Below are 12,933 nucleotides of genomic sequence, written 5' to 3' on the forward strand. Positions count from 1 at the left end.
TGCCAAGGCGACAACATGGCGGAGTCCGCGCGTCCACGTGAATTTGGTAAATAAAAATAAAAACACACGAATTAATAGACCTGGTTTAGACCTGGTTTAGACCTGGTTTAGACCTGGTTTAGTCCTGGTTTAGACCTGGTTTAGACCTGGTTTAGACCTGGTTTGGACCTGGTTTAGTCCTGGTTTAGACCTGGTTCAGACCGGGTTTAGACCTGGTTTAGACCTGGTTTAGTCCTAGTTTAGACCTGGTTTAGACCTGGTTTAGTCTTGGTTTAGACCTGGTTTAGGCCTGGTTTAGACCTGGTTTAGTCCTGGTTTAGACCTGGTTTAGTCCTGGTTTAGTCCTGGTTTAGTCCTGGTTTAGACCTGGTTCAGTCCTGGTTTAGTCCTGATTTAGTCCTGGTTTAGACCTGGTTTAGTCCTGGTTTAGTCCTGGTTTAGTCCTGGTTTAGACCTGGTTTAGTCCTGGTTTAGTCCTGGTTTAGACCTGGTTTAGACCTGGTTTAGTCCTGGTTTAGACCTGGTTTAGTCCTGGTTTAGTCCTGGTTTAGACCTGGTTTAGACCTGGTTCAGTCCTGGTTTAGTCCTGGTTTAGTCCTGGTTTAGTCCTGGTTTAGACCTGGTTTAGTCCTGGTTTAGACCTGGTTTAGACCTGGTTTAGTCCTGGTTTAGTCCTGGTTTAGACCTGGTTTAGTCCTGGTTTAGTCCTGGTTCAGTCCTGGTTTAGTTCTGGTTTAGACCTGGTTCAGTTCTGGTTCAGTCCTGGTTTAGACCTGGTTTAGACCTGGTTTAGTCCTGGTTTAGTCCTGGTTTAGTCCTGGTTCAGTCCTGGTTCAGTCCTGGTTTAGTTCTGGTTTAGTCCTGGTTTAGACCTGGTTTAGACCTGGTTTAGTCCTGGTTTAGTTCTGGTTTAGTCCTGGTTTAGACCTGGTTTAGACCTGGTTTAGTCCTGGTTTAGACCTGGTTTAGTCCTGGTTTAGTCCTGGTTTAGTCCTGGTTCAGTCCTGGTTCAGTCCTGGTTTAGTCCTGGTTTGTGCCGTGTTTCAGAGGAGGTTCCAGATCTCTCTGATGCAGAGGAGGATGTGGAGGATGCAGAGGAGGACGCCCTGTGGCTGGAGGATGAAGACTCTGAGCTGCAGCAGGTTCTTTGTCTCTTTTGTGACGTGTGAGTTCCACAAATGACATAAACATTTAATTCATCGTCAAATACACTTTTTATTTGCGCAAAATACTTCAGATGAGAATGTTTTAGATTGTGTTCTCACCTCAGGTTCTTGATTTCTACCTTCGGTTCTTGGTTCTCATCTCAGGTTCTCGTCTCAGGTTCTCGCCTCAGGTTCTCGATTCTCATCTCAGGTTCTCGGTTCTCGTCTCAGGTTCTCGGTTCTCGTCTCAGGTTCTTGGTTCTCGCCTCAGGTTCTCGATTCTCATCTCAGGTTCTTAGTTCTCGTCTCAGGTTCTTGGTTCTCGCCTCAGGTTCTTGCCTCAGGTTCTTAGTTCTCGTCTCAGGATCTTGGTTCTTGTCTCAGGTTTTCGTCTCCGGTTCTTGGATCTTTTCTCAGGTTCTTTGTTCTCGTCTCAGGTTCTTGCCTCAGGTTCTCGATTCTCGTCTCAGGTTCTTTGATCTCCTCTCAGGTTCTTTGATCTTGTCTCAGATTCTTGGTTCTCGTCTCAGGTTCTTTGTTCTCGTCTCAGATTCTTGGTTCTCGTCTCAGTTTCTTTGTTCTCGTCTCAGGTTCTTTGTTCTCGTCTCAGGTTCTTGGTTCTCGTCTCAGGTTCTTGGTTCTCAGGTTCTGTCTTGTCTTCTTTGCAGGTGCTTGTGTTCCGTGGCTCAGATGTTGGAGCACTTCTCGTCAGATCACAGCTTCAGCCTCTCAGACGTCATCACCAAACACCGTCAGCAACACTAAGACTCTAACGTGGGACTCTAACGTGCGGACTCTAACGTGCGGACTCTAACGTGCGGACTCTAACGTGGGACTCTAACGTGCGGACTCTAACGTGCGGACTCTAACGTGGGACTCTAACGTGCGGACTCTAACGTGGGACTCTAACGTGCGGACTCTAACGTGGGACTCTAACGTGCGGACTCTAACGTGGGACTCTAACGTGCGGACTCTAACGTGCGGACTCTAACGTGGGACTCTAACGTGCGGACTCTAACGTGGGACTCTAACGTGCGGACTCTAACGTGCGGACTCTAAGGTGCGGACTCTAAGGTGCGGACTCTAAGGTGCGGACTCTAAGGTGCGGACTCTAACGTGCGGACTCTAAGGTGCGGACTCTAAGGTGCGGACTCTAAGGTGCGGACTCTAAGGTGCGGACTCTAAGGTGCGGACTCTAAGGTGCGGACTCTAAGGTGCGGACTCTAAGGTGCGGACTCTAAGGTGCGGACTCTAAGGTGCGGACTCTAAGGTGCGGACTCTAAGGTGAGGACTCTAAGGTGAGGACTCTAAGGTGCGGACTCTAAGGTGCGGACTCTAAGGTGCGGACTCTAAGGTGCGGACTCTAAGGTGCGGACTCTAAGGTGCGGACTCTAAGGTGCGGACTCTAAGGTGCGGACTCTAAGGTGCGGACTCTAAGGTGCGGACTCTAAGGTGCGGACTCTAAGGTGCGGACTCTAAGGTGCGGACTCTAAGGTGCGGACTCTAAGGTGCGGACTCTAAGGTGCGGACTCTAAGGTGCGGACTCTAAGGTTGAGCTCTTTGTCTCTTTCAGGTTTAGACGATTACGGCTTCATTCAGATGATCAACTTCACTCGCTCGACAGTCGGTTCTTTTACTTTGTCTTTGACATGAACTGAAACGTCTCATTTGGGGCCTGATCTTCATGTGTTTGTACTGCAGAAGTGCAGCAGCTCCTTCCTCTCCTCTCTTCAGGACGCTCCACTGCCCTGGGACTCAGAGCACTTCCTCAGACCAGTTCTACAGGACGACCCGCTCCTGCAGACAGGTACTGGACCTGACGGGGACTGGACCTGACGGGGACTGGACCGGACGGGGACTGGACCGGACGGGGACTGGACCGGACGGGGACTGGACCGGACGGGACCGGGGACCGGGGACGGGACGGGTACTGGACGGGTACGGGACGGGGACGGTACGGGACGGGTACGATACTGGTGCAGAAACAGATTTATCAGTAAAAACTATAAATAATAACTTTTGTTTTGTCAGATCCAGAGGAGCTGTGTGCCTCTGGCCCCTCCCACTCCAGTTCCACCTCCCATGATGCTTTGCTGCAGCGGGCGATCGAGGCCGAGGAGCGAGCGAGGCGAGCTGAGGAGGCGCTGACCAGAGCCATGGACGACCTGCACAAACTCAAGTCAGTGTCTGACCTTTGGACGGAAAACATTAGTTACTGTTTGTATTAAACATGAATAAGTTTGATCAGATGTTTCTACACCAGCTTCAGCAGACATGTGACCAAAGGTAACACGCTCTGGGACAATGTGACCAAAGGTAACACGCTCTGGGACAATGTGACCAAAGGTAACACGCTCTGGGACAATGTGACCAAAGGTAACACGCTCTGGGACAATGTGACCAAAGGTAACACGCTCTGGGACAATGTGACCAAAGGTAACACGCTCTGGGACAATGTGACCAAAGGTAACACGCTCTGGGACAATGTGACCAAAGGTAACACGCTCTGGGACAATGTGACCAAAGGTAACACGCTCTGGGACAATGTGACCAAAGGTAACACGCTCTGGGACATTGCCATTAGGGCTGATGGATATCTGGAGAGCTCCAGTGTACACATTTCTTTAATCCACATAAGAAATATACCAGAAGAGACTATTTTTGTCATTTTAATAAACAATAAAAAGTCGGACAAAGGTACAATAGACTTAAAGATCACGCCCTGATTGACATGACTGTAGATCTGGAACAGGAAGACACTCTGGAGATTTAAAAAGAAGATGTCAGAGGATAATGATGGTGATGCAGCTAAAGCAGTGCTGCGGGGCAGCATCATTGCCGTCGCCTCAGCAAAAAGAAACAAAAGCAAGAAAAATGAAATGATTTACAGAATAAATTAAAACATTTGGAGGCAAAACATGCAGAAAATGGGAATCATCAACTGCTGCAGGAAATGAATGAGAAAAGAGATGAATGACCCAGATGAAAGACCTAGATGAAAGACCTAGATGAAAGACCTAGATGAAAGACCTAGATGAAAGACCTAGATGAAAGACCTAGATGAAAGACGTCACAAGAAATAATGAAACAAATGTTTTTTACCAAACAAAGACACGATGAAAGTGGATCAAAAATGGATCCAAAAAACAGCTCTCCTGGAACAAACATCAGGCAGAGAAACATCGAGACAGAACAATGTCATTTTAACCAAACAAGATCAAATACAATCATCATTTGAATCTTTCTGAGATATTCTGGATTTAACGCATGAAACAAGAGCAAAATATAAACCAGGAGCTGAAACAACTGACTGAAATTCAAAGTGCAATTAAAAGACTAAACAATACATCTCCAGTGAGTGATATAAACCTCTAACTGGGCCCTTCAAAAAGCTCAGATCCCCCAAAGAGGCCCTTATGTCCTTGAGACCAAAAGAAGAGCAGGAGCGACTGTGCCTCATAGAGACTATTTCTTTTCTGAATGTGACGTTTATTCACCTCAATTATGTCCAAAAGAACGGAACAAATCCACAATGAGACACACACAAGAGGACATAAGACCATCTTTACACACAATGAGACACACACACAACTAAACAAAGTTGGAAGAATAAGTCTGGACTTATTTAAAGTGATAAACACATTAAAATAGATAATTTAATAATAATATATATTGAGGCTCTTTACGATGGTCCAACATCAAGAATGAAAGTCAATGGTCACATGACGGACTCACTGACTCTGGACAGAGGAGTGAGACAGGGCTGTGCCTGGTCTCTCCTCATGTTTACTCTGGACAGAGGGGTCAGACAGGGCTGTGTCTGGTCTCTCCTCATGTTTACTCTGGACAGAGGGGTCAGACAGGGCTGTGTCTGGTCTCTCCTCATGTTTACTCTGGACAGAGGGGTCAGACAGGGCTGTTAGATCAAATTGCTTGTTATGCAGCTGATATCTTACGGTTTCTGACAAAGCCAGACATTTCCATATCTGATGTGATGCATTTCCTTCCTGATGTTGGTCCAAAGTCTGGACACAAACTAAATGTTCAAAAAACTGAAATTCTCTCTCTCTGTCCTGTATGAAGACTTACACATTTAAATGACAAACAGAATCTCTTAAATATGTAGGTGTTATACTTCATAAAGACTGTCCTTCACTTCTCATGGTTAAAGACATGTGGGCGTAATGCCTCATTTGTCCAGGAGGGGTCCAGAGTAGAAACAGATTCGGTCTTATCATCTGGACTTCGACTCTCATCCCAGGGTCATTCTCAATCTGATGCGACTGAATCTGTTTCTACTATAAAGAAAGAGCTTGAAAAGTGCAACTTTATTCCAGATCTAAGTCTACAAAGGATTGAAATCTGTTCCAGACTTGACCAAGTTCTATTGCAGCTCCATTTACATGGCCTGATCCAGAGCGTTCAGAACGGGCCTCACTGTCACATGACCCTTTGGAGCACGTAGAGAATCCCTGGGTCAAACCTGTGCTCACGACATGGAAGGAGCTAATGAAAGATGTTACAATCTTACACTGCTCGGGCCATGACCAAAGGTTTAAGCCAAACGGCATCGAGGAAAATCAAGTGAAAATTTTTGATATGTTGACAGAATCCTCTGGTCTGGAAAAACAGGATTTTTATAGATATTTGCCAATCAGGAACTATTATAATATAGAAATGAAACAAAATAACGGCAACTATAACCCTCTGACTGAAATCTTTATCAAGGAATATACATCAGAACTTCCAAAGGGAATAATATCAAAGTATACGGACAATCTACTGAGTTTATTCAAACCAAATGTGAAGAAGAAGCTGACGACCTGAAACAGATCTGTTTGTGTGGTTCTATGTTCTAAAATAAACCTGATGCCCTGCAGCTGTTCCCCTGATGTCACACGTGCAGTTCCCTCTGCCGCCACATGAGGTCCTCGCTCTCCCTCGCTCACTCTCATTCTGTAACTCAAGTTCAAACAGAGGAACCAAACCAGGGTAAAATTCCACTGCAGCGACGAGAGGAAAATTCCACTGGAGGAAAGAGAGAGTGAGGGGAGAGAGAGAGGAAAGGGAGAGCGAGGGAGGAGGGAGAGGAAAGAGCGAGGGAGGAGGGAGAGGAAAGAGAGAGCGAGGGAGGAGAGAGTGAGGAGAGAGAGCAAGGGAGGAAGGAGAGGAAAGAGGGAAAGGAAAATGGAGGGGAAAGCAGGGCCTGGAGGAGGTGAAGTGCATGTTTGCTGCGCTCTTGGGCCTGAAGGCCGAATCCTGAACCAGCCACAAACTGAAAATAAAAATATATCATTGAACTTTAGTCATGACGATAAACATCTAGATCTGACACAAAGGAAAAGGTTCCACACATGAGACCAGGTCTAAACCAGGTCTAAACCAGGTCTAAACCAGGACTAAACCAGGACTAAACCAGGTCTAAACCAGGTCTAAACCAGGTCTAAACCAGGTCTAAACCAGGACTAAACCAGGACTAAACCAGGTCTAAACCAGGACTACACCAGGTCTAAACCAGGTCTAAACCAGGTCTAAACCAGGTCTAAACCAGGTCTAAACCAGGACTAAACCAGGTCTAAACCGGGTCTAAACCGGGTCTAAACCGGGTCTAAACCGGGACTAAACCGGGACTAAACCGGGACTAAACCAGGTCTAAACCAGGACTAAACCAGGTCTAAACCAGGACTAAACCAGGACTAAACCAGGACTAAACCAGGACTAAACCAGGACTAAACCAGGTCTAAACCAGGACTAAACCAGGTCTAAACCGGGTCTAAACCGGGTCTAAACCGGGTCTAAACCGGGTCTAAACCGGGTCTAAACCGGGTCTAAACCGGGACTAAACCGGGACTAAACCGGGACTAAACCAGGTCTAAACCAGGACTAAACCAGGACTAAACCAGGACTAAACCAGGACTAAACCAGGACTAAACCAGGACTAAACCAGGACTAAACCAGGTCTAAACCAGGACTAAACCAGGACTAAACCAGGTCTAAACCGGGACTAAACCGGGACTAAACCGGGACTAAACCGGGACTAAACCGGGACTAAACCAGGTCTAAACCGGGACTAAACCTTTTACGTTATTATGGACATTTCTGGAAACATCTGGTGGTGGTTTTGTGCAGAACATGAACATTTTTGTGAATCACTTTTCCGATTGAAAGAATCTGATACTTTTACACTGAATCGACATGATTACAAGTTGTAAAAGTGTTTCTCGGTTTGGTTTCTTTGAGTGCTACAGTCCAAACCGTTGTGGCCCAGTGTAAGTATCTGCTCTGTGTCCTCTGTGTCCTCAGGCTCCTGGCCCAGGGGCTGGTGCTGAACGCAGAGTCCACTCCAGGAGGACGCTCTCTGGGAGCAGTGTGTGAGCTCCGAGAGGAAGAGGACCACGCCTACTTCAGCTCCTACTCTCACTACAGCATCCACGCAGAGATGCTAAAGGTCAGAGCTCCTACTCTCACTACAGCATTCATGCAGAGATGCTAAAGGTCAGAGCTCCTACTCTCACTACAGCATCCATGCAGAGATGCTAAAGGTCAGAGCTCCTACTCTCACTACAGCATTCATGCAGAGATGCTAAAGGTCAGAGCTCCTACTCTCACTACAGCATCCATGCAGAGATGCTAAAGGTCAGAGCTCCTACTCTCACTACAGCATCCACGCAGAGATGCTAAAGGTCAGAGCTCCTACTCACTACAGCATCCACGCAGAGATGCTAAAGGTCAGAGCTCCTACTCTCTCTACAGCATCCACGCAGAGATGCTAAAGGTCAGAGCTCCTACTCTCACTACAGCATCCACGCAGAGATGCTAAAGGTCAGAGCTCCTACTCACTACAGCATCCACGCAGAGATGCTAAAGGTCAGAGCTCCTACTCTCACTACAGCATCCACGCAGAGATGCTAAAGGTCAGAGCTCCTACTCTCACTACAGCATCCACGCAGAGATGCTAAAGGTCAGAGCTCCTACTCTCACTACAGCATCCACGCAGAGATGCTAAAGGTCAGAGCTCCTACTCTCACTACAGCATCCACGCAGAGATGCTAAAGGTCAGAGCTCCTACTCTCACTACAGCATCCACGCAGAGATGCTAAAGGTCAGAGCTCCTACTCTCACTACAGCATCCACGCAGAGATGCTAAAGGTCAGAGCTCCTACTCACTACAGCATCCACGCAGAGATGCTAAAGGTCAGAGCTCCTACTCTCACTACAGCATCCACGCAGAGATGCTAAAGGTCAGAGCTCCTACTCACTACAGCATCCACGCAGAGATGCTAAAGGTCAGAGCTCCTACTCTCTCTACAGCATCCACGCAGAGATGCTAAAGGTCAGAGCTCCTACTCTCACTACAGCATCCACGCAGAGATGCTAAAGGTCAGAGCTCCTACTCACTACAGCATCCACGCAGAGATGCTAAAGGTCAGAGCTCCTACTCTCACTACAGCATCCACGCAGAGATGCTAAAGGTCAGAGCTCCTACTCTCACTACAGCATCCACGCAGAGATGCTAAAGGTCAGAGCTCCTACTCTCACTACAGCATCCACGCAGAGATGCTAAAGGTCAGAGCTCCTACTCACTACAGCATCCACGCAGAGATGCTAAAGGTCAGAGCTCCTACTCTCACTACAGCATCCACGCAGAGATGCTAAAGGTCAGAGCTCCTACTCTCACTACAGCATCCACGCAGAGATGCTAAAGGTCAGAGCTCCTACTCTCACTACAGCATCCACGCAGAGATGCTAAAGGTCAGAGCTCCTACTCTCACTACAGCATCCACGCAGAGATGCTAAAGGTCAGAGCTCCTACTCTCACTACAGCATCCACGCAGAGATGCTAAAGGTCAGAGCTCCTACTCACTACAGCATCCACGCAGAGATGCTAAAGGTCAGAGCTCCTACTCTCACTACAGCATCCACGCAGAGATGCTAAAGGTCAGAGCTCCTACTCTCACTACAGCATCCACGCAGAGATGCTAAAGGTCAGAGCTCCTACTCACTACAGCATCCACGCAGAGATGCTAAAGGTCAGAGCTCCTACTCTCACTACAGCATCCACGCAGAGATGCTAAAGGTCAGAGCTCCTACTCTCACTACAGCATCCACGCAGAGATGCTAAAGGTCAGAGCTCCTACTCACTACAGCATCCACGCAGAGATGCTAAAGGTCAGAGCTCCTACTCTTACAGCATCCACGCAGAGATGCTAAAGGTCAGAGCTCCTACTCACTACAGCATCCACGCAGAGATGCTAAAGGTCAGAGCTCCTACTCTCACTACAGCATCCACGCAGAGATGCTAAAGGTCAGAGCTCCTACTCACTACAGCATCCACGCAGAGATGCTAAAGGTCAGAGCTCCTACTCTCACTACAGCATCCACGCAGAGATGCTAAAGGTCAGAGCTCCTACTCTCACTACAGCATCCACGCAGAGATGCTAAAGGTCAGAGCTCCTACTCTCACTACAGCATCCACGCAGAGATGCTAAAGGTCAGAGCTCCTACTCTCACTACAGCATCCACGCAGAGATGCTAAAGGTCAGAGCTCCTACTCTCACTACAGCATCCACGCAGAGATGCTAAAGGTCAGAGCTCCTACTCTCACTACAGCATCCACGCAGAGATGCTAAAGGTCAGAGCTCCTACTCACTACAGCATCCACGCAGAGATGCTAAAGGTCAGAGCTCCTACTCTCTCTACAGCATCCACGCAGAGATGCTAAAGGTCAGAGCTCCTACTCTCACTACAGCATCCACGCAGAGATGCTAAAGGTCAGAGCTCCTACTCACTACAGCATCCACGCAGAGATGCTAAAGGTCAGAGCTCCTACTCTCACTACAGCATCCACGCAGAGATGCTAAAGGTCAGAGCTCCTACTCTCACTACAGCATCCACGCAGAGATGCTAAAGGTCAGAGCTCCTACTCTCACTACAGCATCCACGCAGAGATGCTAAAGGTCAGAGCTCCTACTCTCACTACAGCATCCACGCAGAGATGCTAAAGGTCAGAGCTCCTACTCTCACTACAGCATCCACGCAGAGATGCTAAAGGTCAGAGCTCCTACTCTCACTACAGCATCCACGCAGAGATGCTAAAGGTCAGAGCTCCTACTCTCACTACAGCATCCACGCAGAGATGCTAAAGGTCAGAGCTCCTACTCTGACTTTGGGTCACTCATGACCAAAGGTGAGAGTAGAACGTAGACTGAGGGAAATCCAGAGCTTTGCCTTCGGCCTCAGCTCCTTCTTCACAACAGCATCTGTGACGCGCTTCACCCCAGACGCTTCACCCCAGACGCTTCACCCCAGACGCTTCACCCCAGACGCTTCACCCCAGACGCTTCACCCCAGACGCTTCACCCCAGACGCTTCACCCCAGACGCTTCACCCCAGACGCTTCACCCCAGACGCTTCACCGCAGACGCTTCACCCCAGACGCTTCACCGTAGAGGCGTCAGGGCTTCCACCTCCTGGAGAGGTTTTGGAGCTGCAAAAGTATTATTTATTTTCCACACATTTGCAGAGATGTTGCAGGAGGTTTTGTTTCTCTGACTCAGTTCGGTGGGATGGCATCTGAGGTAAATATCTATCATGGTTTTACCTCTGTTAAGATGCAGTTTGTGAAGATATTTTAAAAGTTTAAAATCTCAGGAAGATGAGCTGAATCCCTCTGTGATGTCATCAGTGTGATGTCATCAGTGTGATGTCATCAGTGTGATGTCATCAGTGTGATGTCATCAGTGTGGTGTCATCAGTGTGGTGTCATCAGGGTGATGTCATCAGTGTGATGTCATCAGTGTGATGTCATCAGTGTGATGTCATCAGTGTGATGTCATCAGTGTGATGTCATCAGTGTGGTGTCATCAGGGTGATGTCATCAGTGTGGTGTCGTCAGTGTGATGTCGTCAGTGTGATGTCATCAGTGTGATGTCGTCAGTGTGATGTCATCAGTGTGATGTCATCAGTGTGATGTCATCAGTGTGATGTCGTCAGTGTGATGTCATCAGTGTGGTGTCATCAGGGTGATGTCATCAGTGTGGTGTCGTCAGTGTGGTGTCGTCAGTGTGGTGTCGTCAGTGTGGTGTCGTCAGTGTGATGTCGTCAGTGTGATGTCGTCAGTGTGATGTCATCAGTGTGGTGTCGTCAGTGTGATGTCATCAGTGTGGTGTCATCAGGGTGATGTCATCAGTGTGGTGTCGTCAGTGTGATGTCATCAGTGTGGTGTCATCAGGGTGGTGTCATCAGTGTGGTGTCGTCAGTGTGATGTCATCAGTGTGATGTCATCAGTGTGATGTCATCAGTGTGATGTCATCAGTGTGATGTCATCAGTGTGATGTCATCAGTGTGGTGTCGTCAGGGTGGTGTCATCAGTGTGATGTCATCAGTGTGATGTCATCAGTGTGATGTCATCAGTGTGGTGTCATCAGTGTGATGTCATCAGTGTGGTGTCATCAGTGTGATGTCATCAGTGTGATGTCATCAGTGTGATGTCGTCAGTGTGGTGTCGTCAGTGTGGTGTCGTCAGTGTGGTGTCGTCAGTGTGGTGTCGTCAGTGTGATGTCGTCAGTGTGATGTCGTCAGTGTGATGTCATCAGTGTGGTGTCGTCAGTGTGATGTCATCAGTGTGGTGTCATCAGGGTGATGTCATCAGTGTGGTGTCGTCAGTGTGATGTCATCAGTGTGGTGTCATCAGGGTGGTGTCATCAGTGTGGTGTCGTCAGTGTGATGTCATCAGTGTGATGTCATCAGTGTGATGTCATCAGTGTGATGTCATCAGTGTGATGTCATCAGTGTGATGTCATCAGTGTGGTGTCGTCAGGGTGGTGTCATCAGTGTGATGTCATCAGTGTGATGTCATCAGTGTGATGTCATCAGTGTGGTGTCATCAGTGTGATGTCATCAGTGTGGTGTCATCAGTGTGATGTCATCAGTGTGATGTCATCAGTGTGATGTCGTCAGTGTGGTGTCGTCAGTGTGATGTCATCAGTGTGATGTCATCAGGGTGATGTCGTCAGTGTGATGTCATCAGTGTGATGTCGTCAGTGTGATGTCGTCAGTGTGGTGTCGTCAGTGTGATGTCGTCAGTGTGGTGTCGTCAGTGTGGTGTCGTCAGTGTGATGTCATCAGTGTGGTGTCGTCAGTGTGATGTCATCAGTGTGGTGTCATCAGGGTGGTGTCATCAGTGTGGTGTCGTCAGTGTGATGTCGTCAGTGTGGTGTCGTCAGTGTGATGTCGTCAGTGTGATGTCATCAGTGTGGTGTCATCAGGGTGGTGTCATCAGTGTGGTGTCATCAGTGTGATGTCATCAGGGTGATGTCGTCAGTGTGATGTCGTCAGTGTGGTGTCGTCAGTGTGATGTCATCAGTGTGATGTCATCAGGGTGATGTCGTCAGTGTGATGTCGTCAGTGTGGTGTCGTCAGTGTGGTGTCGTCAGGGTGATGTCGTCAGTGTGATGTCGTCAGTGTGGTGTCGTCAGTGTGATGTCATCAGTGTGGTGTCATCAGTGTGGTGTCATCAGTGTGATGTCATCAGTGTGGTGTCATCAGTGTGGTGTCATCAGTGTGGTGTCATCAGTGTGGTGTCATCAGTGTGGTGTCATCAGTGTGGTGTCATCAGTGTGATGTCATCAGTGTGGTGTCATCAGTGTGGTGTCATCAGTGTGATGTCATCAGGGTGGTGTCATCAGTGTGATGTCATCAGGGTGGTGTCGTCAGTGTGATGTCATCAGTGTGATGTCATCAGTGTGCGACACAGACAGTTTAAATGGTTGGACTAAATAAAGGTGTT

General features: G+C 48.1%; 1 protein-coding gene across 1 annotated transcript; it reads left to right on the forward strand.

Moving 5' to 3' along the window:
* On the forward strand, positions 1 to 7,638 carry LOC140373031 (protein arginine N-methyltransferase 3-like). Its single transcript, XM_072459859.1, has 7 exons — positions 1 to 46; positions 1,048 to 1,165; positions 1,814 to 1,896; positions 2,719 to 2,768; positions 2,847 to 2,952; positions 3,177 to 3,324; positions 7,449 to 7,638. The coding sequence occupies exons 1-7, from the start codon at positions 16 to 18 to the stop codon at positions 7,636 to 7,638; spliced, it is 726 nt and encodes a 241-aa protein (XP_072315960.1). The 5' UTR covers positions 1 to 15.
* The last annotated feature ends 5,295 nt before the right edge of the window (positions 7,639 to 12,933 follow it).

The sequence above is a fragment of the Eucyclogobius newberryi genome, unplaced genomic scaffold (assembly GCF_026437365.1).
Source record: "Eucyclogobius newberryi isolate DKJ021-1_F unplaced genomic scaffold, fEucNew1.0.hap1 SCAF_285, whole genome shotgun sequence".
In the NCBI taxonomy this organism is placed as follows: Eukaryota; Metazoa; Chordata; class Actinopteri; order Gobiiformes; family Gobiidae; genus Eucyclogobius; species Eucyclogobius newberryi.